The sequence below is a fragment of the Aristolochia californica genome, unplaced genomic scaffold (genome assembly GCF_029961685.1).
Source record: "Aristolochia californica isolate CCGP_79_NKW_82.1479 unplaced genomic scaffold, dmAriCali1.0.hap1 SCAF_1, whole genome shotgun sequence".
Taxonomy (NCBI): domain Eukaryota; kingdom Viridiplantae; phylum Streptophyta; class Magnoliopsida; order Piperales; family Aristolochiaceae; genus Aristolochia; species Aristolochia californica.
The window spans coordinates 58,697,699-58,723,655 of record NW_027181770.1 but is presented as its reverse complement, the minus strand read 5'-3'; the positions used below and the strand labels follow the sequence as shown (position 1 = coordinate 58,723,655).

The window sequence follows — 25,957 nt, the reverse complement described above, 5'->3', positions numbered from 1 at the left end:
AAACAACCTACCTTTACGGTTCGAATTTGTAATCTTAATGCTAGGAAGCGGGCATGTCAGCTTTACAAATTCTACCCCGACCAATCACCATCCTCGTAACCCAGTTTCTGCCCCCAACCCGTCTCAACCCCATTTCACATCTGTCTCATATGTTGGTCAGGTTCTAGTCAAATTTGGATCAGCGTTGCGGAAAACCCATCCCTGACCTAGGGGTTTTTTTCCTCACCCTGTTCCCGACCTGCAGGGTGAAATTAGGAACCCAAACCCAGGTTTTTTGAATCGGGTCGGATCAAGTTCTCCTGAAAACCTAGACCAATGCCATTGCTGAGAAATGAAAATAAGTAATTCATTTTCCTTTTTTCACTTCGTTTTAGTTCAGCCAAAGAGGGATCCACAGTAACCAGTACAGGCACAAGCAAGTCACCCACCAAAGAAATTTTGAATCAACTAAATGGTCCCACTAACAAGCATGACATTTTATCCGTGGATATCTAAATATAAAAAGCAATGAAAAGTGATCTGGGATTTCCAAACGTCCACACACGCTTTCGACCCATGCTTAACATCCAACAAAACTCAAATAGTGATAAAATTGAATGTACAAGAATACACAGCCTACTGGCTGGATGCAGCAAACCAAACCCCACAAATGGACACTTAAATTACAAAACCCGGAAAAAAAAACTACAGCTCTCAAGCTTTGCTGGGGAAAGGGGTGGAAGAAAAAACAAAAAAATAAAAGTAAAATAAAAGTGACTATAAACATACATAAAGTGAGCGAGTACCCTGCTATTCCAAAAGCAAAACCTCTTATATCAGGGACCAAGACCATGTTTCATTAAACTACAACAACATAGGAGCTTACCATTTGCTGGACTTGCCTTCTATACTGGAACTAATGTGTTTAACCTTCTTGGAATAGTGACACTGTCATCTGTTCTCTGCTAGTTGGGCAATAACATCTTCATCAATAATAGAAGTCCCCATTTCAATTGCTCGCTGTAAAGGTGTTTTCCCCTCCTTGTCAACAGCTCGTGCATCTGCCCCTCTGTCAATGTAGCAAATTTGATTGATTATAAAGATAAGAGGATTTTTAACATTTAGTTGCAGAAAATAGAAAGGAGCCTGTTGAACCACAGACACTTTAACCATAATCAATCCCCATGATTTCCCATCTTTCTGAGGGAAGCACGTTTATTTCTTTGGAGGTTTAAAGATCAAGTATATTCAGCTGGACTTCGATGTATTTATAGATCTAATTCCAGAATAAAAAGCAGAGACTCTGTAACATTTTACTTTTTTTTAAAAGCATACATAACACTCACAGAAAATTACTAATTCTCACAAGAAAAAAGGTATAATTCATCCTTGCATACCACTTATGTTTTGGTCTCCTCTTGAAACGGGTGCTCCATTAATATATGAAAGAAAAATATAAATATGGAGGCATTTCTTAAATATACTATCTAAAACAGAATATATGACTATGACCTCACCAGATACATCCAAGAAAACATGATTCATGTGAAATAACTGCCAATAGATATAGCTCATAAGGTCTCTCCAGCTTTTCCAAGATACCATCAGATATTAGAAAAAGATGAAGGCACAACTTTACAGTAGTAGTAAGACCATCCTCATTTAGGAGTTGAATATTAAGGCAAATGAAGAAGCAACATCCATAGAAGATCGAGGCAGAGATGAGAACGTGAAAATGATGTTCAGTAAAGAGAATTACAAGATGAAACTATCAGAAAACAATATTAGCAGTGGCACATACAGACAGGACATAAGTCGTTTGAGATTGTTCAGTCATGTCAAAAGAACCCCAAAGAGCAAACTAGTGATGAGTGTCTTATTGCTGTTGACAGAAGAGGGTGTACCATTAATGACATGAGAAGTAAAGACTGGAAGAAGAACAAAACACCACAGCAAAATACCGAATTCGTTTGAATAACCAAATAGTTCGAAAAGAAGTTAAGAGGAGGGGGTCTTACATGACTCTCACAATAAGAAGTCATACAGAGCCACAATTATTATGGAAAGAGGTCTCATAGAAGAGTTTCAGTTTAAAGGTGTTTTAGTTATGTTAATCTTCTATTCATGTTGAGTTATTTAATTATGTTAAGACTTGTCTTTAAGTGTTCGAGTTTAGGTATGATTGGGACAAGGGTAGTTTAATTGTAATTGGACTCTGTTACTTTCCTCTATTATAAATAGGAGTTCATGTACTCTGATTATAACAAGTCAATAAAGTTTTTCTCTTTTCCATAAATTCAACAGAGTCATGTCAAAAGGACCCCTAATAACAAACTAGTGATGAGTGATTATTGTTGTTGACAGAAGAGGGTGTACAATTAATGATATAACTGGAAGGACCACAGCAAAATACAGGATTCGTTTGAATAACCAACTGATGATCGCAGCCGAATACCCTTCAACCACTAGGGGACTGGAAAAGAATCCTGATAAAGCTATTAACCCCTGGAGGAGAGCTTCCAATTCATCCTTGGATAAATCAATAATTCCTAAGGGGGATTTAGTGAGATTGGATTAGAGATCCGGTTAATTTTAAGTTTATGGAATTGCAAAATCCTAAAATGTCTATGGATTCTAAAAATTGGTGATTAATGAGATTTGACTAAATCCAAAAGGATTCAAAAGTTGGGCATTAATGTGGTATGATGGACTTGGATTTTTAAATAATTGAATATTGAAGTACCATGGGTTAAATCCACAAATTATACAAAGTTAATATTAGATAACATAAGGCATATCACTGTTATAGATGAAGTTTATGATAACATTGTTTAAATAATATACCTATTTACTATATTAGTTTAATAAAATACTTAAATGTTATTAGAATAATTGGTTCATGATTTGGTCATAGTTTCCTTAAATTAATTATTTAAAATAATTTAATATTATATTTTGAAATAAATTAAATAAATTTAAAAACACTAAAGATATATTTTCGTAACATTTGATGTTTTCAATTTAATATATTTCAAATTCACATTTTTAATCTGATATTTTCAAATTAAATGTATTAATACAAAAGAACTATTTTTGTTGTGTTAAGTTAGACCAAGATGTAAAATTATTAGTAAATTATTAAAATGAATGGATCATTATTTCATAAAAAATTACTTTAAATAGGACTAGTTGTCTACAGCTAACACTTTTTTTCTTCATCAATGTTTGCTAGGTCGGAGTCTAGAATAGTTGATGAAGCTGAGCAGCACAAATAGATGAAAACATGATAAACAAAAAACACTGCATATCAAAGAAGAGACATAAGAAGCTAAGGTTTGTGTTATTGACCTGCTGAGAAGAAGTTTGGCAAATGCAGATCTGCCTCTCAGGATGCAGTGATGAAGTGGAGTCTGACAATTCGCATCGGTAGCATTAATATTGCCACCATACTGTAATAGGAGCTCTATCATGCCCAAGTCTGCAGTCTGACATGCAAGATGAAGTAGGGAACAGCCCTCAAGACACTCATCCACTTCTTTGTGGTCCTCACAACTGTCAACTGAGTTGTTTGATGTCTTGGTAGAATTCTTGTGCAAAGACTCCTCAGTGATGCAACTTGCACTCCGATCCAACAAAGAAGTTGATCGCTCATTCAGAAGCATGACTTTAGCTAGGGTCAAAGACGTGCTGAATGATGCTTGCCCATGGACAGCATTCACATCAGCATCAGAATCTACTATAAGACGGTACACTGCTTTTTTGTCATTCAAACGAACACTATTCCACATCTGATAGGCCAAAGAAAGAAGATGCTGACCGCTACGCGGCTTTTGGACAAAAAGCTTTTCTGCATACTGATAGTAGAAAAGATCTGGTTAGAGAGCAGGAGAATCTCCTACAAGCCAACTAATACAGTTCTGAAATGCAATATGGCAAGTGCCAGCTTGTTGAACCATGAGAATGGCTACAATGACGTGATATTCATTACTTCTACAACTCCTATTTCTATAGTACCTAAAAAAAGAGAGAGTAAACACCCCTGCTACAAACACAAATTCGCTTTTTCAAGAGACCAGGAAACATTTCAAGCTTGTTACTGATAGGTCTCATAAAAAGGTTACAGAAACATACACTACTACGAAATGCTAAGGGAAAAAAAACATCTGGTAGATAAAGAAGAAAAAATAAGATAGTTAAATGTGAAAATATATTTTTTTCAATACCTTTGCTTGAATGAACTTCTCTTTTATTGAAATAGGATCAGAATAATTAGGCTTGCCAAGAAATATATGATGTTGATGTTGCCTTCGCTCATACACATTTGAACTGTAAAGACAAACTGTGAGACTAAGAAATGATTTTAGGAGCAGTACATGGTAGCCAGTAGGAAACAGGAGAAGGTTGTAACCTTGTAGAGGTGTCATCGCCTTTCGAAAAGTTTGTCAATGGCAACAATTCCTCCCAGATGGAGTTGGCAAATGTATTGCCCAGAGACTGAAACAAAGCTATAACAGAAGGTTCCCAAACTTTTACATCAAGGGTCAGTGATCTCACCTGCAATCACATCTCTGTAAATAACAACCTTAAAAATTATAAGAAATCAAAGCATTGTAAGCAAACAGCCAAGTAGAAAAACTTTGAATAGGACTTACCTTGGATATATGTACACCAAGATTACGGTGAACCCCAGAGCATTCAATGCAAACAAGCACACCTAGGTTTAGTGAGGCCCAATCAGGCTCAGGGGCACCACAATCAGCACACCTATCATTCCCGGGGACTCTTCTCAGCACATCAATTGGCTTCTCATGCTTGGCACTCAGCCGTAACTGTTGTGAATTTCTTCCTGAGCGTTCATGGTTGCCAGTAACAACATTCCTCTCTGATGTGAGTTCTTCAATTGCCAGATGATCAAGGTCAGATGAACTTCCCAGTGAACTGCTCTCACTAGCAGCCCGGTGGTGACCACTGCCAATTGGGCTCACAGTGAGGTGCTGAATCAAAGTAGCAACCACTTGTCAAGTCCATGTTATACCTCAGAGAAAAGAGACACTGACAAAATAAACACCCTAGTGGGAACCTGTTCTGGTGCTTGTGAACTTAGTAAAGATGCAATCACTCCAGTGATCTTTTCCACCCAATCCATTTGATCCATGGCACTTTCTGCCTAAATTAGAAAACAGTGGAATTAATCAAAAATAAAAATTGAAGTCCATCATAATAATTCAGAACACCCTGCAAGGTAACACCAAAGACACTAAGACATTAAATAGAAAGGATAGAATATGACACAATGGACGATGCCTGAAGTAATTCAATCCTCCTGATCTTGAAACTTTACCTGTAAAGTGTAATTTTTAGAGGGTGATATGATCCGGAAGCAGAAGCGCAAGTCAGACTGGTCTGCATCAACTTTTATTGTTGATGTGAGTAAGTTGACTGTATGATGTGCCACAGATTTCTCATCATGTACACCACCATGATAATGAGAAGAGAGCCACCTACTCAGTAACCCAGAACTAAGTTCAGAGGAATTATGACCTCTCTGACTGGAAAGCTGGTTTACACCTCCCTAAACAAATAACCAGTGTTAAAACAAAGTGAAAGGAAATGAGAAAAGAAAAGAAATTTAATACATAATTTTTATTTCTCAAAAAAGTAGCTTTTGGCTCAATGGCCACGTGGATTTCTAGCATGAGGTCTTAAGTGCAAGTCTCACAGGGTTTAGGGTGTAACCAACATTTTTCTTTCGAGAATGATGAGTTTGTAACCAACACACGAAAAAACTGTATTTTCTACATCAAAATATTCTGCAGCAGCATTAACTCTAAGAAGAAATTCTTTTCTTTACATGTTTTGCATTTGCTTATGTGGAACAGGACCTGATAGTTCAAGACTACAACTGGCAATCCCAAGGAATCATCTTCCTTTCATCCCACATTTCATCATATGATCTTCCTCAAGAGGGTATTGTCAAACATGAGTGATATTCAAGCAGCAGAAGCTCTAAGCTACACCACCATAAAGGTGAAGGTTGTAATTGACTGAAAGATACCTAACATGTTGGAGCATTTCCCCTTCCAACACCGGACTTATATACAGTTATACAGTGACATTTGAGCCAAATGCCAAAATTTCACCGTCGATCAGTTGCTCTAAGATTACATCAGTGATATAACCCAGAAGCAGAATTAGAGGCTTTTCTTTGTTCCAATCTGATGGTGCACACTTGTCGTAGGTGGGTTTTAATAAATATAAGAAGCTGGGTTTCATGCTCCTTTGGATGGACAGACAAGTTCAGTTATGTGTCAATATTCAATAAAAACAATTTCAAACCACAATGCCAATCATTTCACAAGTACATCAACAAAAGAAGATTGTCGGCTGGTAAAAAGTCCACTACCCTATACATGTGTGCCACCCATCAAGCCTGTCTAGAGAGAAAATTTTGTGTATGTAAAAATAGTCCCACATCGGTGTGGGCTTGAAAAGATCCTTTACTCAATAGTTGGGAAGAGGTCTCCTACCTTCAGAGAGGAACATGCCCAGCTTTTACAAAGATATCAAAAGACAATCACCACCATTTGCCTGGACTTATGTCTGCTTCCCCAGGAATAGCCAGATACTGCATACTTTTCCTAATTTAGTAATTTTTTTATAACACTACTCATTTATTTTGTATTTTTTAATAACAATGAGAATAAAGATTCCATTAAGAGGGCTTCGAAGGGAGGCAAGAGTACAAGAACTGGGAAAGGAAAAGATACAAGAAAAGGAAAAAAAAGAAAGCACGCCCAAAGAAGAACCAAGGAAGGTCAAAGGGGGAGGGTTTGTCCTACAGGGAACATTACTCATTCATTAATATGGCTAAAATATATATATTTTTTAAATTGACTGTGTAAATAATGTGAATCCAAGGAATTACTTACAGATGGCCGACTATATTGCTTGCGGTAGTAGTACAACATCCCACGGCTATCAAGAACAAAAAACCTTCTCTTCCAGTCTCCTCTTAGGTTAGATGAACGTTTAGAGAGATAACCTTGCCGTATAGTTTGAACCTGGAATTAATAAAAGCTATATTAGATGTAGTTAAAGGCCAGGAATACTTGATAACATCCTTAAAACATAATGAGGACAACCACTACCATCTTAAGCCATGTCACACATCCAAGAGAAACAAATATTTCTTATCTAAAAATTGAGGCTAATTTGTAATTACAATCAACCAGAAGTTTGACCACTATTTAATTAAAGACCCATTAAGTTGGCCATTCATGAAAACTAGTGCCCTGGTAATGTTTCCACTGCTGACCACTATCTAGTTAAAGACCCATTAACTTGGCGATTCATGAAAACTGATGTAACATTTCAACAGCGCACTCTCTAATTGAAGGTCACAGATGTAACCTTTCCCTTGGCAGCAGATTGCATGACTGCTTCTATCATTTTATGTGAACTTCTTCCAATCGCTTGTATACCATCACCATTAGGTGAACCACTGGTGCCATTTCCTGACCAACGGCTTTCTCTATCAATCTGCCTCTTGTATTCTTGCATCCGCTCTGTAAGAGCGGCCTGCTCATAGTTGGACCTCTCTCGTGACTGTTGTGCATAAGCCAAAACCTGTAAACAGAAAAGGATTTAGAAACAAGAAAGTGCTAATCCAAACCATAGCAACATTGAAAAATATGAACTTTCTGAACGGAAGTTAAGCTGAAATAAGCAAGCCAAATCCTTTATGGCATTAGAAGTTAGAACATCATAACTTATATCAACTTATCTTCACCAAAGTGCTATTGCAACCACTAGTAACAATTTTGTACCAGCCAAGAGCATATCTACACATACTACATTTGCAGGGGACAACCTCAAAACAGAATAGTGCATTCACTTAAACTTCCTGAAAATCACATAATACGCACATAACTAGCCACCTTCATGTTGCATTAACTTATAGTTGATCCCAGCCAACAAAAGCAGCCACAATAATCAGTCTAGCAGATCAACCTATCACTGACCACTTGCTGAAGAACAACTGATAAAGACAGCTGTGCAGCAATGAGCAAGAAAACATCAATGACTAAGCATGGGAGTTTTAAATATTTTCCATTTTTTAGGCTGGATTAGAAGGAGAATTGATAAATTTAGTACAAGTAGCAAGTGAGCAAACAGCAACCCTAGATCGGTAATATGGTGAGAAACAGTACCCCCTAGGTCGGAAATAGCTCCTCAGGGAATTGTATGATAATGACACTATACATTTTGATTAAAAAACCACACAAATTGTATAGCTAGTGAAAAATACAATCACATTGCTAGTGAATAATCAAGAAACTCCAACCTGATGAACATAAGGCTCCATTTGGTGCAGAAGCTCATAACCCTGCCAAAAAAGAGGAGAAAGGAAGCAAAAAATACTATGATCAGCAACAAATGAAAATGCAAGACAAGAAATAAACTTATGGTTAAAAAGCAAAATAGTCATCCCAAAAGAAACACTCACCAATAAAATAGAGAATAGTAGTGACTATTGAAAGAAAGTTCATATAATAACAAAATATTCAGTTGTCTGACTCACTTGTTTAAAATACCGGAGATGGGCATCCATTGTCCCACTGACAGCCTCCAAAAATTCAAACCTTTTCTTTGCCTCAACATTAGAAAGGGTAGTCACCTGTAGAAAGAGAAATATGCCAAAAATAAGAGAAATTAACCTTAGAACTCACTCAACCACTTTGTATACGGAAACTCATAACTCATGCCACTTGAATCTGTATCAAAGCATCAAATGTTGAATCTGTATCAAAGCATCAAATGTTGAATTTGTATCAAAGCATCAAACGTTGAATCTGTATTAAAATGTCAAATGTTTGACTGAAGCGATGGTTCAAAAACAGTACAAACCAGATGGAATCGAGCCTGCTCAAATGACGACCTTGCATTGTGGAGTTCCTGGAATATGCCTATAACTGAATCAAATATCATCTCATGATGATGAATAACCAGTGAATTGAGAAACTAACGTAATTTATTGCTTCATTTAACTTGAAATTCATATAATTCATCAATTCATTTGAAGTCAAATTATCTGATACCTCCTCAAAGACAGCTGCTACATCCATTTTCGTACCTTTTCGCAGTGACAAAAACTTCTCCCTTGCCTGTGAAATGGTGAAAATAATCAATCAAACATCTAAATATTTTTCATCCTTTAAATCCTCATTGAAAGAAAATAAAAAATAACAAGATACCAAAATAAAAATCACAAATAAATTGGCCAAAAGATCCTACCTCCATACTCATATATAAAGATTCACAAACCATGACAGCCAAAAACTAAACTCATTTAACTGTTATAAAACTGCTCCCTCAATGCGAATGCAGAAAATGAAAAAACATCCAAAATATGCAGCACCATGAGCATCTTTCTCCTACCATCCAATTGGCACTGTAACTCCAGCCAAACATACAATGAAGAAGTAAATTTAGCACTGTCACTATCTACAATTGAAACAATTACCAACATATCATACACAGGTCCAGCATTGTTAAGAAAGGAACTGCCAAAAAAGGTTCAACTGAATATGGGTGAAATCCTAAAGAGATAAACAAACCTCTCCACCCATCAGACTCTTTCATGGTATTCTTGTTTTCTTGATCCTTCAGCAGATGGCATGTGAAGGCACACTATAGATGCCAAACTAGCACAAAAACCAGGTCTAGAATAATCATCATTCTCAGTAAAGCTTCAACCCAACAATGTTAAAAGATACATGGATCCTCCTCCACTCTCACCAACATTAGCCACTTCCAAGGTTAGGTTGGTTTTCTTCAAGCCGTTCCTCACCACTCTTATCCGCACCATTCACAACCTTCCTCTATTTCTATCAGTCCCTCAAATGACATTAGCAACAGCCTTCTGACCAGTGCAGTGCTTGTCTCAGTCAAACATGCACAAAATCCTTTTGATGATTCTCCTTATTTCAATTCTATGAGTGCTACTTAAACATAATTATTCATGGAACTAAAACAAAAATCATGAAGGATTATTTAAGTATATTTAATTCTAATGCAACTAAACCATTCACATCACCAAAATTTACAAATCAATTGTTGCTGAGTATTAAATCTATAAAGAAAGAAATTTGAGGGAAAGAAGAGAAAGTTGAGAGAAGAAGAAAGGAAGAAGCAGCCTTGACTGCATTGGAGTTTGTGCCTAAAAGCACAAGTTTTCTCTTTTATTAAGGGTTTAAGTGATAATTACAAGAAGGACAAAAATGCCCTTAGTTACAAAAACCATATAACACCTCGAATACAACTCTGCTTTGAATGAAACTTTAAACATAAAAGTGTAATGTAATTACATAGCTAGCAAACATAAGCTAAGATAAATCGGAGTATGAGAAATGACTAAAATACCCTTGACTGGTATTTTAACACCCCCATTAAAGCTGGAGAATAGATACCAAACAATCCCAGCTTGTCACAGAAAACAAGCGTTGATGTCTTCCCAAAAGCTTTGTAAACACGTCTCCACATTGGTATGATGATTTCAAATATGGAGTTACCACTTTCCCTTGCATAACTACATCTCTTATAAAATGACAATCAACCTCTATATGTTTAGCTCTCTCGAGAAATACAGAATTCCTAGTAATGAAGATAGCAACCTGATTGTCACACTTCATAGTCGTGGGTTCTGGCATATGGAAACCAAACTCAAGAAGAACAAATTTTATCCACATAAGCTCTATGAGCCACTGCTCTATATTCAGCCTCTACACTTAACCTGGCCACAACTGTTTGTTTCTTACTTTTCTAGCTTACTTAGTTACCCCAACAAAGCAGCAATAGCTTGATATTGAACATCTATCTAATTTAAAACCAGTATAGTCTACATCAAAATATCCAAGCATATCAACTTTGCCATTCTAAGTATACATTAGACATTTTCCAGGGACACCCTTTAAATACTTTAAATCCTCTAGACAACTTCTAAATGCACTTTTTGAGGATTTTCCATGAACTGGCTCACGACTCCCACGACAAAGGATATGTCGGACCTGGTAATTATACCATAGGCCAATTTACCTACCAAGCATTTGTATTGTGTTTTGTCCTTGAGAGTAGAACTCGGTGTGCCATGGAGATTATGACTGATTTCTTGTAGGTGTGTCTACTGGTTTTGCATCTAATACACCATATTCCTGCAGTATACCTAACACATACTTCTTTTGAGAAAAAACTATACCTTTTTTACTGCGAGCAACTTCAATACCAAGGAAGTACTTCGGAGGTCCCAAATTGTCTGAAAGTGAGTTACCAAGTGCTTCTTGACTATTGCAAGCCTACAATGCCTTCAAGATCATTCCCTAACAGTACAATATCATCCACATAAACCACCAAGATAACCACACCAATCTTCCTTTTGAGCAAAAATATAGAACGGTCACAATGGCTTTTGTAGAAACCAAATTGCATCACTATTGTACTAAACTTCTCGAACCATGCTCACAGACTTGTTTTAAGTCCATAAATAGCCTTCTTTAACTAACTTAGCTTCCCTATCTCCCCCAGAGCAACACACCCAAAAGGTTGCTCCATATAACTTCCTCATGAAGATCACCATATACGAAGGCATTTTTCACATCAAATCGAAAGAGAGGTCATCCTTTACTAACTGCTACAAAGACCAATATATGTGTTGATGTAAGTCTGGATGTATAGATGTAAGCCAGGACATAAGTGGGAACGTCTCAAAAAATCAATACCAAAGATCTATGTATACCCCTTTGCCACCAGCCTTGCTTTGTGTCGTTCAATAAAACCATCAACATTATATTTAATGATGTACACCCAATGAAACCTCACAGTAACTGCCCCTGTTGGTGGATCACAAAGCTGCCATGTTCTCCTAGACATTAAAGCACATAACTCATCATCCATAGCCTGTTTTCACTCAAAAGAACATAAAGCATCCTGTATTGAACGAGTAGCGGAAGTAGACAAGGACATGGCAAAAGATTTAATGGGGATAACAAATCAAAGTTAATACTTTGAGGTGGGATGAAAAGTACAAGATATTTTACCTTTTTGGAAATTGATGGGTAAATCCAAATATGATGGAACTGGACTTGTAGGCGATGATCGATCTGAAGGAGAGGAGTCAAGAGCTGGAATTGCTGGAGGTATAGTATGTGGTAACACACTATGGCGGTGCCTGTACTTGAAGAGGTCAAGATGAACCTAATGTAACTAGTGCATCCAAAACTACTACAAGAACAGAATTATCCATAGAGAGACAAGATGATATAGGAAACTTCACAGACGAAGCTAAATATGGAGTAAGTTCAAAGAAGTTTATATCATCTTTTTGCAAATAGGGTCAAAACACTTGTACCCCCTTTTTTACGAGAATATCTTAGAAAGACACACTTGCAGATCGAGGTGACAGTTATTGAGAAATTACCCAACAAATGTACAAAACACGTGCATCCAAATATACGAGGAACAACATCAAACAACTTACAATGAGGTTTATAACTTGTAGAGGAACATGACCATGTAAAAGTGATAAAGGCATGTGCTTAATTAAGAAACAAGAGGTCAAAACAGCAGCTCTCAAAATGATTTAGGAACACTCATATGTAATAATAATGTCTGAGTAACCTCAAGGAGATGTCTGTTTGTACATTTTGCTACCCTATTTTGTTGAGGACAATAATGAGTAATACCATGAGAAGCACAAAATGATGAAAACTTTTGATTGAGATACTCCAAACCATTATCAATACGAAAAACATGAACACAAACACCAAATTGATTCTTTATTTCATTAAAAAAATTCAGGATTACATCAAATACTTCAAATTTCTCTAACAGGAGATACACCCAAGTTACCCGACTAAAATAATCTATGAACGAAACAAAAATATTCGAATCCAAATGGACTAGGAACACGACATGGACCCCATATAATAGAATGGACTAATTCAAACAATTTGGTGTTGCGTTTTGAACTAACTAGGAAACTTTCTCAACGATGTTTCCCCAATTGACAGGATTCACAACCAAAAGAAATATCTGCTAGCAAGGAAGGAAATGACTGACATAGCTTAACTGGTGATGGATGCCCCAACACACCATATGTATGAGGAGTCTGCAATAGTGAGTGCATAGCTTTGGGAATAGAAACATTATCCAGTAGGTAGAGCCTCTCTTCACATGCCCAGAACCAATTGTCATCTTCGTCTGCAAGTCTTAAAAAACAAAATAAGTAGAAGAAAAGGTTATTGAACAATTTAAAGACTTAGTGATGTGACTCACAGACAAGAGGTTGACCGAAAATTTCAGAACAAAGAGAACTGAATTTAAAGACATCTGAGGAGTGGTATGAATAATACCTTCCTCCTGAATATGAAAAGTGGATCCATCAGCTAAAGTAACTCGGCGATATGAAGGAAATAGAAGGATAGACTGAAATAAGGAGGACATACCTGACATATGGGTAGATGGCCATGAATCGATGATCTAGGAGGGAGAGTGGGAAAACATTCAATGCAATCATACATGCATGTGCTCACCATTGTGGCATTTTCTGAGGATGAAGGATCATACTCAATGACAAGAAAAGTAGTAAATGGTGTAGCCAACTTGCAAAGTCATTGTAGTAGTTGTTGAAACTCATCATGGGAACCAGTGAGAGGTGGCATCTCTGTCTATGATTATAGAATTGGCCCAAGTAGGTATACCAAATTTCTCCCAACACTTGTCAGAAATATGGTTAGACCTAGCACAATGAATGCATTTTTTATCCCCTCTATCATTTCAACTAGGGACTTGAGTTGAAAAAGAGCAACCTCTTCCTTTGTTACTACTACCACAAAACTGACCCTCAGGCTTACCAGTGGATGACTGTGTGCTGGATTCAGCCATCTGACTTCCCCAAGTCAATTTGTCTTGCGTAGGCAAGTGGGCCCCACAACCAAATCAATTAAGGCAAAATTTCATTCAATGTACCCAATCAGCAACAAACAGCAATTGCACTTTGCAATTCAGATACAAAATTGAGTAAAGGAGGCTTAATTACACAAACAATGTATGACGTAGGCAATTGGGATGATGAAACAAGATGATACAGGTCCTGGGTAGGCTACGTAGGCAATAACGAAACTAGGGCTTTAAGAAGGATCCCTTAAAAGGCTTCAAATCATAGTTGTCACTCAACTGAGAGTAGGAACCATCAACCAAGAGATCATGGCAGGAAGAAATGAGAAAAAATTGAGTTTTTACCCTACCAGTCCAAAACTTTTGAAGAACCTTCAATGTGATTGCAGAATAAAGTAGAAGAAGGCACAAAACTGAAGAAGATCTGCCCAAGACTACCTTCACTACTCTGATACCATGTAAAGAAAGAAGTTCAAGGGAAAAAAATGGGAGAAAGTTGAGAGAAGATGAAAAGAAGAAGAAGCCTTTGCTGTGTTGTAGTTCATGCCTAAAAAGCATGAGCTCCCTCTCTTTTATTAAGGGTTTAAGTGATAATTACAAGAGGACAAAATTGCCCTTAGTTGCAAAAAATCATATAACTCCTAAAATACAACTCTGTTTTGAATGAAACTAGAAACATAAGTGTAATGTAATTATTTAACTAACAGACATTAGCTAAGATAGATCAGAGTATGAAAAATAACCAAAATACCCCTAAACTGGTATTTTAACAAAATCATTAATGAATAACTGCACATATGCAGCACTACTGCCAGAAAAGCTCAAGGGCAGAAACTTGATTTGCAGCTTCATGTTTTCCATCAAATTTGAATGATTGGTTAGCTGAAATTCTCTCTTTTCCTTTGGCATCAATGGGAAACACACTTTGGAAAATCATTGCAGCTGTTGTCTTATGGGCTATGTGGCTTGAAAGAAACAAGAGAGCTTTGTCTCATCACTGATAGTATTGCTGACATTGTATCTTCTACACAATGTAATTGGAATCTCATTCCTAGATCAGCCAACTCTTTGGCTGATAAATTGGCAAAATTCGGAGTTTCCCAGCATTCTCTCATTGTTTGGGAAGACTTCCCTCCTTTATAATATGCTCTCTTGAGCTTTTGCCTTAATAAAAATCAGCATCATTTAAAAAAAAAAAAAAAAAAAAAAAAGAAGAGAGCCTCGTCTCCGGAAGCAAGATCTTCTGTCATTGAGGAACCCATACATCTTGTGCTCATGTGGACACAACTTTACTGATGAAAGTATCGATTACACAGGATCTCTTCTGGGTTAAACTGGAAAATCATTGTTGTTGAATAAGAAGCACAGTAGACCTTTAACAGTGGAAGTTTGGATACCCCCACCATTGCATTCTTTAAAGCTTAACTCCGATGGGAGTTCTAAACGTAACCCAAGGCAAAGTCGAATTGGAGGCATAGTACGAGATCACGAGGGATAAGTCTTGTTATCCTATTCAGGACTACTATTTGTTTTAGTAGATTCTACAGAAACAGAATTAAGGCCAGTGGAGCAAGGACTGTTAATTTATTAAAACCATTTTAACCATCAGCTAATTTTTTAAGGCATCTTGGCTGTTGTAATTTCATGCAGAAAGGGAAAAACAGGCGACATTGGAGGTTTGACTAGAGATTTCTTCGAGAAGTGTCCATGGGCAGCATTCCAAGATCAGCAAATTTGATGGGAGAACAATTAGCAAAGAAGGTTATATCATTACATCAGTTGGTTGTAAATTCAGTCATGCTAATTGATTGTATTTTTTATTTCTTCTTTTATTTTTATGTAAGTTTTTCTTTTAGTACAATGAAGCTTTTACAACATTCAAAAAGAAAGAAAGAACGTCCCCAGATAAGAGGAGTGACACAATTTTTTTAATTTCTCTTGTTAATATAAATACATCTTTTTCAAAAAAAATAAGTGACACAGTTTTTTTCCTCCCTGGATGAGAGGAATGGCACAAATTGCAGCGAAAAAAATAATAATTGTATCTTCAGATGATATTCTACATAAAATATCTGCTCATACAGCAAACCGGCAAGAGGAAATTTAATGTCTTAACGAATGATGGTAGCATAAAGCAATACAGGAATGAACAAAAGATTGGCAACAATGGAACCTCAGGGATCCATTATAGAAAGTAGAGGCCTAACTTCCTTAACAGTCATCACATAAAATTTGTCATATTCCTGCTGACCTTATTGCAGGCTCTTAAGCAATCACCACTATATAAAGAGATACATTAAGTCTGCAGAACCACCATCCTACCTTTTCTTTTGAATATTGATTACATGCACCCCACCCCCTCCTCTCTTCCCCTATTTTACCCTTTATGAGACTTTATTTTTTTGAGAAGGTAATATTTCATTACAACAAGAACATAAAACAGATAAGGGGAGCACTCCCTTTACAACAAGGGATTGGAGAGACGCTCCCTGTTTAGTAAGCAAATCAGTAAAAGAATTTGCTCATCTAGGAATCTGAGACCAACTACAAACTAGGAGAGAAACAATACTCATTATCTCATTAAAAAATCCCAGGGGAGCTAAGGTGGGATAGAATCTGATAAGCACCAATCAACCACCACTTTTGAGTCTCCCTCAACCAGGAGTGGGCCGTTGAGGTAGTTCCAGTGGATGATGAGGCCTTGAAGAAGTGCACAAAGCTCAGGTGAAATGGAATCAGAAATTCCCAATAGGCCTGCATATGTGATAAGGGGTGTACTCCTCCAAATCCAGCTTTTCCCGGATTTCCAAGAGAACTTCAATCAAAATTGAAGTTTGAGAAGACTCGACAGAAGGAGTTGCCATTCTTGTAAAATATGGGTCTTAAAGGAGATGGACATCTGACCCTTGGTGAGACTTGAACACAAGAACTCACATTAGAACTCCCCACCCACGTGACCACTGAGCCTAAGGCCCAAGTAATCCAACTGATCACTGAACGACTATCCCACCTTATAATCCACTCAGGTTTAAAGATCTAGATTAGTGTAAAAAAACAACAATCCCCACCTTGAGGTACAGCATCAACTTCTCAGAGTTTTGTCACATTCGTCATATAGTGCTTCTCACACTTAGTTTTTTGATTTACTAGGTTTTACCTCTCTTCTTTTCTTTTTCTTGCATGTAAACTCCTTTTATCAATAAAAATTGCATTAATCATCAAAGTAAAATTACTAAAACAAAGAAAAAAACAAAATTGTCAAAAATAAAAAATAAGAACATGTCCAAGCATAGAATATCTTAGTAACAAATATAAGATATTTCAGCTTAATAATAAAGAACAGAATGGTTAACAAAGATCAGAATGCAATAAAGAATCCTCAAAAGCTCACCTGGTCATATTGAAGAGTTGCCTTATCGAAGCGCTTCCTAGCCTCCTGCACAAAGAATGGTTTGTTGGAGGAAAATTAGTAGCTCCTATGATTAGCTCCATAATAGACACCTCGCCATATCAAGAAGGAATGGCTGAATAAAGCTCTAGAAGGCTAGCAGTATTCATGAGTACCTTGACATCATGCAAATCAATGTTAACAAATTGCAGCAATCTATCATTTAGCATATGTTCAACCTGTAAAATTCAATAAAGATATCAGAAAGTTTAAAACAGGAACAGACATAATTAAATTGGATTCACAATTCAACATGCATGCTGTTGCATCATTTTACTGGCATACAAGGTTAGGTGAAACAATTAGCGCATATAGAAAGTTATACATGAAAAAGAAAAGTAAAAAGAACAAAATAAATGTTTTTCAAACAGTCAGACAGAAGAAATATATCATGGAAACAAAAGAATACAAGATTTGAGTGGAAATGAATAACCGAGCAGCCCAATGCCAATTACGTTTTTCACTCATCTGACATGGGGTATGAGAGTAGGGTCCTCTTGACAGCCTAAACTGTGTACATTGTAAACAAAAGCAATCCTTTTGTGGGTGATGTTATCCATTTTAGCACATGCTTTTTTTCACATATACCACAAGATGCAGCACCAAAGTGGTGGATCAATTTCAGTATTCCATGTTGTCATGGTGAGTAGAAATAGATGTTGTAATCCAAGTAAATGTGCAAAACCAAGTAGTGGACAAGTGACAAGATTGTAACACCAAAGAAAGAACGAGTAGTAAGTAATAACTAATACCTGTACCTCAAAGTAATTATCACAAATACGAATGGAGTATGATTTATGTATATTGGGGTAATATAAGAGATGGCAATGATCAGTTTTATAGCAAAAGAGGATATCATTCTTGCATTAATTGCCTATATACTCTTGAGATAAGGCACAAATATCTTAGATACCCCTGTATTTTGAATTAATGCTTACATACCCTTCTAAAATCAATGGAGTTACCGACTTATCCTTATTTCATAATTCTGCTAAAAATTATATGTCAATGACAAAAATAACCATACTAAAGCTTTAAATTACCAAACAAGCAATTAATCCCATATCTCACAGATATACAAGCAATTAACCCCATAAAACTATTCCAAAAAAAGAGCATACAAGAGAATTCATTTCGAAGAACGTCCATACAACGTCTAAGTAAACCCAGGGCAGAATACAAAGAAGTACGAATAGGAACACTACCAAAGCCTAGGCATCCAAACTATGTGCTTGCAAGCAGCAGTGTCTATCCAGGTCAGTTAGGTTGGAATGCGCTTCAACTTGTCTCAAGATATATTTTTTTTATAAATTTAGAGAAAAAGGAACCACAAGAAAGCAGCAAAAGGCTCATCCAGACACCAAACCCCATCCTTACACCACCCAAGAAATTTCTTCAACCCAACCTGGGGAATTTTATTTAAATAATAACACCAACAACATGAACAACAAAATTATTCATTCCTACTGCCTGAAAGTTAAAAATAAGCACTCAAACAGAAAAACTAACCCAGGTTTACTAAGCAAGACATGAAACCCCATTCTTACACCAGCAAGAAATTTTTTCAACCCAAACTGGGGAGATTTGGTTAAATAATATCACTGACAACAACAAAAAAAAAAAAAATTCTTTTCTACCGCCTCAAAGTTAAAAATAAGCACTCAGACAGAAAAATTAACTCAGGTTTTCTTTTTTTCTACATCACAGAATAATTACACTTTGCCCCAGTTGTCTTGAAAAGGTTCTATTCTTTGGTTTGCCACGTAATGGATGCATTACTGTACACTAGTCTGTTTTCTTTTTAGCTGTTGTTAAAAAAAAAACAAGCAGTATCAAATTTCACATACATGAGAAAAGAATACAAAGTCAGCATCATCGAACTATAAAACATATAAAAAGAAACAATCAATGTACAAAACCACAGAAATGTCTATATTTGAAGATAGAGGACTGAGGACCAGCCATTATGTTAGGAAGCAAAGTTATTAGAAGAGGAAACAATTTTGACAGGGCAAAGCAATAAGTTAGTATCCTAAATGAAAGAATCTACTAAGAAAGCAAAATTCACAGTTTCATTTATTTATTATCTACATATGACTTCTTTTTTTAATGAATACACAAAACAATTAAAAGAAGAAGGTTGTAGTAGCAAGATTTTCACCAAATGCAAAACAAGAGCAACATACTTGTGATCGCAAGACTTCCTTGTATGTTCCAATTTCTCTTAAAGCAATTGTAAATTTGGTCATAACTGGACCTGAGAAAGCACAATTTCATCAATATCTGTAGAAAATAAACCAAATCCACGTTTTTCATGACAAGGGTTGCAGAATCAAAGCGAAAATTTTGTCAAAAGAATATCAACGACTAGCGGTGAACGGTAACGATTTTGTCCACTTCATTTAAAAAAAAAAAAAAAACGATTTTGTCCACTTCCTAATTTAGGTTTTACAAATGACATTTTCTTATTCTTTGGAAACATCTAAAATTTAAACAAATATTACACTACACGCAAATATGAGAAATTCGATGTATGAATGAATTGAGAAGCTATACTTCAACTAGATTTTTGTTCATATGTTTCCAAACAACCCTAGACAAATGAAACATGCATGGCATATGACTACTGATACATAACTGGCAATAACTTCCACCAGTCAAAAGAAATGCAACAGAAACTGATGCTGAATAGACTATGCTACAGAGAAGAACAAATAAAATCAACATCATCAGAGCTTTATCCCGATTATATCGGGTTCAGTAACATGAATCCTCCTCCATTCTGCTTCTAACTTTAGTTCAATCTATCAAAGTTCAAACATATAAATATTAAGAAAATAGTAGCAATGGTAAATCTAATCAATGAGCAATAACAGGTCTAGAAGATAAAGAGTAGAATTTGTGCTTGTGAAACTTAAGTTTTAAACAGACCTCCAAAAGCAACACTGATGGGATCATTATGGCCACCTCCAAATGTTTCAAGAGAGCTAGCAAATGCTATGTCACCATCATATGCCTCCCCAAGACCTTCTCTGATATAAAATTGTAGGAACAGAATAAGCACCAAACCAAGAATCATGATGCTTGTAACAACTAAGAAAAAATCATGCAGACTAAACAATATCACTGTTCAGTATTCATCATCAGAATCTTGCCAACCATGCTGAGACCAGCTAAAAGTAGCCACCTCCTTTCCACTTCATCATTGGTCAGTTTCACTTTTTAGCTAGTGTCATCATTTAATGGCTTCTTTATTATTTCATCACCATTTCCATTGATGTCACTGTCATATTTCCTCTATTTCTTGCCAGTCCGACTAACATGTCAATACATTCTCCTAGTTGAGAAATAGGTAATTTTACTTTCAAAAAAAAGGTAATTTTATTGGAAGTAAGGATGAGATTATATAAGAAAAGGTACAACAATAATATAATGGTTAAGTCTTCCAACCTTCATTGGCCAAATGAATGGCTTCAAAATTTGCTAGTAGAACAACTCAAAGGCAGGAAACTCAATTAGAGGTCATGGCAAAGATCTCTTGCTTTATCAAATATGAAAGCAAACTTCAATGAGAGCCACTCAAGCCTACTGTGAAATAATGAGTTTAGGGTTTTGAAGGAAGAGAAAGAGAGAAGAGATGTGAAAAAACAGAGTCTGAAAATAACTCTGTGTTGGGGTCGAAGCTCAACCCCCATTGCTATTTATAGGGTTCTGAGTTACAAATTACAAATGGCAAAGCACATCCTCCAAGATCTGGCTTTCCATGTCAGCTTCCGTAGAGGCCTAGTTTGATTCAATCAAAAGGGAGAAAGGTCATGGGAGTTGGCTGAGATATACTCCTGTTTCCAGTAACTATGTGAAACAAGTGCTTCCAATTCATGGAGCATATAGCCCACCTCAAGCCATTTCAGTCTTTCATAAATCAAGTTACAAAAAAATGCTACCTACAAGCTTCTTCTTTTCTTTTCGTTTTTTTCTTTTTAATGTAGATTACCCACCACCCTGGTGTAACTTGAACCCAAGACCTAACACTAGAAACCACCCCATGTGACAGTCACCTTTTTCATACAAGCTTCTATTTTGAAAGATTTGATCAGCCTTTTTCTCACATCCCTACACCCAAGGACACCAAAAATTTGGCACCCTCGCCAGGAGGGGAGTGTCTGGAGTGTTAGAAACAGCTTGCTCTTGTCAAACCCATTTCCCCATGACCCTCCCCCTCCTCCCAAATCAGTGTCAGCCACCACACCATCCTTCGTCTTTGTATATTTTCAGTTTTCCTTTCTTATACATGCTTGCAACTCTTTATCCTGAGCTATCACCATTCGGCGCTTACTTCTGTCCAAATTGACCTGAGGACATCATCAGCTACCAAGAATTTCTACTGACACACACATATTTCATAGAAAAGAACAAAAAGAGAGAGGTAGAGGGAGAGAGAGAAAGAGCAATTCTAAGATTACATGCATGAATGGACACAATTTTCTGTATTTCCAAGATTATCCCCAAAATGTTTGAAACACCAATCTAACCAAAGCAAGTCAATAGCCATTGTGATAAATAAAAAAAGATCATATTTTCATATTCTTCATGTCACACCTACCAAGATTTGGTGTATGGAACACCCTAAAATAATTCAGATATATCAAACAGAAAGTAAGGACAGAATAGGATACACAGAAAGTCTTAAAATGTAGACATACGTGTATTTTCGAGATCCTTTGTAAAACTTTAGACTTCTCTCCCTCAATGATTCAGCACTCTCCTCTAGGGATTGTATCTGCAAGTCATATTAATTCAGTCATTATATTGCAACAAGCAAACAATTGAACAGAAAGAAGCAGTCATATCTATACTTCATAGGCATCCAAAGAATAGTTGAAAGAAAATTTTGAACAGACAGATCTAAAATTTTAAGCAGACCAGTTGCAATAACTAATTATTTCTTGGGGGGGTGGCTACAATTGCAACAATGTGAACTTCATATATAACTTAAGAACTGAACAATAGTCAGTGCAACAAAGAGAACTTAGATATGGAATTAACTTCTTTATTACATATGCTCAAAACTTTTTCACATTAAAGCCCCGTATACAAGCAACATGGTAACCAAAATGAACTAACCAAAAATGAATATCAATGCTAATTCTAAAGTTCCTAAGATCTCATATTGCATGGTCTTAACTTAGTAACCTGAGTTATTCTTTACCCACTTGAATGATAAGAATTTCCCCAGAAATAGTGATTCCTACCAATGAACAAATGGAAGTCAGTCTATCCGACCAAGAGTTCATTTTCATCCTATTTAAAGGATGACTAAAACCCAGGAGACTAAACATTGGAGACAAAAGTACACAGGAATACTTCATGGTTTATTACTTCTAGGATGCTTTTAGTTATGATCATTCGCTTTTCAGGACAGTAACCACAAAAGTTTGCATTTCCGAGTCAAAAATCAAAACCCCATATGAGAGACTATGTAGTACCTCCCGCTCATGATATACCAATGGTATCAAAGCAGCTAACAGTATTATTCCAACTGAACTGAACCATTTGCTCCATTAGGAATTTTGGCAAGGTGGTGTACCCAACTAATGGAGTTATTCCACCTTTTTATTTTTCCAGTGACAATATTAATCATTGGAAAGTGTAGTAAAGCAAAATGGATAGAAGGGGAGAAAAATAAGAGAGGACAAGAGCGAGAGAAGCATCTTGTATTTATTGAAAATGAAAACAAATTCGTCTGACCTATTTTACTACAACCATCATATAGAGTATTTCACGTAAGCTACCACATTCACTGCTGCTGCAGAATTCCTATAGCCTTACAAAGAAAGAAATGCATAAAGTGCAACGATCAATTCAAAAAAAAAAAAAAAAAAACTAATGCATGTGCACCCACTGACAAGGACAAAAGAGATTTGAAGTTTCATACAAAAAAAAAAAAAAGGTCGCGTTCGTAAGTCACATCAATACGACGAGTGGACAAGTTAATAAGAAAAGTTAGGTCCATAGGGTGCGCCAGTGTTATTCCTGTTTACCACCTCTAATGGAAGTTCAAACAGCCATTTTTTTTTATAATATCATAAGGTCCAAACAGAAACTTCAGCACAGTAACTAAAGGGACAATAACTTATCGTGTTAAAAATCTGAAGTATAGACATAACAACGTTACAACACAGCCACAAATCGAATCCATAGTCGTCACCTGCTTCCGAAACATCGGAGAGTCGTCAAGTTTAGGGAAAAGCATCCTGACAGCTTCAATTACTCTTTTTGCCAACAAAACCACATATACATTACACTGCCCACTCAATTCCTCTACCAAAACCAATCCAACCCATAAGAAACACAACAAAGTTTCAAACCAGTATAACAGAATCTGATCGTCCCACTTAAACCCGTTTCATCAAAATCAATATCCACGACTTGCGCCAAGGATGCTAAAACCAGCAGCAGAACCTCTAAAATTCAGTAAAACTCCTCGTACAAGCTTGATTCCCGAATATAGCAGCTCGATTCCTTCGGCTTCGGATCGTTCGACCCGCCCTGCTCCCGAAACCCTAAACAAAACCCACAACCTCACGGAGGAACCGCTGACAAAAACAAAAACTCCGGCAAAGAGAAGAAACCGAGGGAAATCGCGTCTCAGAGGGGAAAAAAGCCCGGCATTGGTCGATCCGAACGAAAACCAAAATGGAACGATCAGAAGATCTCTCCGGCAAAAAGATAAAGCAAGAGGAGGGAACAGTAAAAGCGTCAAACAAAAAAGCAACAAAAAAAAAAAAAAGGGGCGAAAGGCAGAAGGCCGAGAGAGAAGGAGAGAAAGAGGAAAAGAGAACGACGGTAGGCGAAATGCGTCCGTTCTTCCTCGCTTTATTCTGCCCGGATTTGTAGGGTTTTTGCTGTTAAAAGCGTGCGAGCTCTGCGATTTTTGCTGACGGTCGCGCAACTGCTCATATATACGTCCCGCTTCTCGCCACCGACCTGACAGTTTTTAGAGAGAGACGCCAGACCCTTTACAGGGAAGGTCCTCTCCGTGGGGCCCGCGACCGCGCTCCTAAACTAAAGATCGAATCATGCCCTTCGTCCTTCCCTCATGCTGTCGCCGTTTTTTTTAATCTCTCTGGATAAAACCTCCCTCCCAAATTGGCCTCACGAATATCCAAAATTATCCAGACATTCCGCTTTGTAGTCTAATCTCGAGGAGGGGTATCATGGTAGTTCCATCTCTTCTACGGAGTGGGCACTGGGTCCCACATTCGCAAAAATGCGATGATTGTCACTTTGGATGAATCGTCTGGTAAAGAGAGCGCACTGACTCTGGTGGTGACCCGCGTCGTCCGAGTGGAGCCATCGATCGGGTGAGATTTGTCGGGGTGATCCGACGGGCCAGAGTGGCTCCAGGTGGTCACTTAATGTACAATTCTTGTTCTTCCGTGTAATTGTGAACAAGCTGGTGACAAGGATTGGTCCAAAGCGACATCATTAATTTGGCGCGTGATATTTTCATAATATGATTATTACTTGCTGGAATTCTCGAATTGACATATAATATTATATTATTTTTTAAATAACAAAAATAAAAAATACGGGAGGATAACTTCTCCCACTTTCCTCATAATGATGGAGGTCCCTTATGCCAAGTGGGGATGAGGGCCTCTACTCGTTTCCTCTCTTCTTGCAAGGCAAAAGTTGGGCTTTAAGGTGGAGGGCCAAGGTCTCACTTTTGGTGGAGAGGGGGTCATAACATGGTATTAACTAAATTTAAGTTTTAATTGGATATAAAATCTCAATTAGCCCTTGGTCTATTGAGACTTCTTTCATGGAATTCAACTTTGTTAGTTAAAATTATCTAAATAACCCCGATTTTTTTATATTATTAAAAACCGGGTGACGTATAACCTTGACATCTTAACGACAATATACCATGAATTATTGGAATACATCTAAAAACACATGAAATATGACCAATTTACATAAGTTGGTGGTAGCTACAACAAAAATTTGCTCATTGCTCTTTCTTTTTTAATGATCGTAATAGAATACCTGCTTATCACATACTATTTTAACACATGATATTTTATTTTTTGAAAATTCATTTACTCTAACTTTTCCTTTATTCCCTAAGGAACGAGAAATTATTTATTTTTTCATTGATTTACATTTCCTATAATGATTTACTCATCTCACAAATATTTTCGTTTCATACACATTTCAGTTTTCTTTTACTTACCCGGTGAATATTCGTATTTCGTGCAATATCTAAATTTTTCTCTTCAATTCTTCTACACTCTTTAGATTTATTGCATTAACATCCCATTATTAGTGAATATTTGTTTTCTTTAGAAAACTTCTTTCAATATATTATGGTTAGGGATGAGAAAGAGCTAGTTCAACAAGGAACCAACCCCAACTTGACCCACTTAAGATAGGATTAGGTTTCTTATTTAATATAGCCATGTGAGAACGGGGTTTCCTTTTAAAACCCATGCAGGGCTAATTTGTCGACAAAGCATAAGGGTTATTTTGTAGTGGTCATTTGGTTAACATTTTGCGCCCTTAGGGGGGGGTTAGTCA

At 36.7% G+C, this 25,957-nt stretch overlaps 1 protein-coding gene across 2 annotated transcripts; it reads right to left on the bottom strand.

Moving 5' to 3' along the window:
• Positions 1-559: 559 nt before the first annotated feature.
• On the bottom strand, positions 560-24,356 carry LOC137953075 (ADP-ribosylation factor GTPase-activating protein AGD3-like). Of its 2 annotated transcripts, XM_068800283.1 has the most exons (19): positions 23,586-24,356; positions 22,081-22,157; positions 20,309-20,409; positions 19,564-19,634; positions 17,494-17,556; positions 17,321-17,365; positions 9,078-9,143; positions 8,887-8,934; positions 8,561-8,656; positions 8,324-8,365; positions 7,390-7,605; positions 6,909-7,040; positions 5,321-5,551; positions 5,060-5,146; positions 4,632-4,973; positions 4,388-4,533; positions 4,203-4,305; positions 3,328-3,833; positions 560-1,048 (listed from the first exon to the last, which is right to left on the bottom strand). In XM_068800283.1, exons 1-19 carry the CDS (start codon positions 23,628-23,630, stop codon positions 931-933), a joined length of 2,535 nt encoding a protein of 844 aa, XP_068656384.1. In that variant the 5' UTR covers positions 23,631-24,356; the 3' UTR covers positions 560-930. The 2 variants fall into 2 exon arrangements, with proteins under 2 accessions (XP_068656384.1, XP_068656392.1); XM_068800291.1 differs by lacking the exon at positions 23,586-24,356 and having other exon boundaries at positions 20,309-20,404; positions 22,081-22,151.
• Between the last annotated feature and the right edge of the window lie 1,601 nt (positions 24,357-25,957).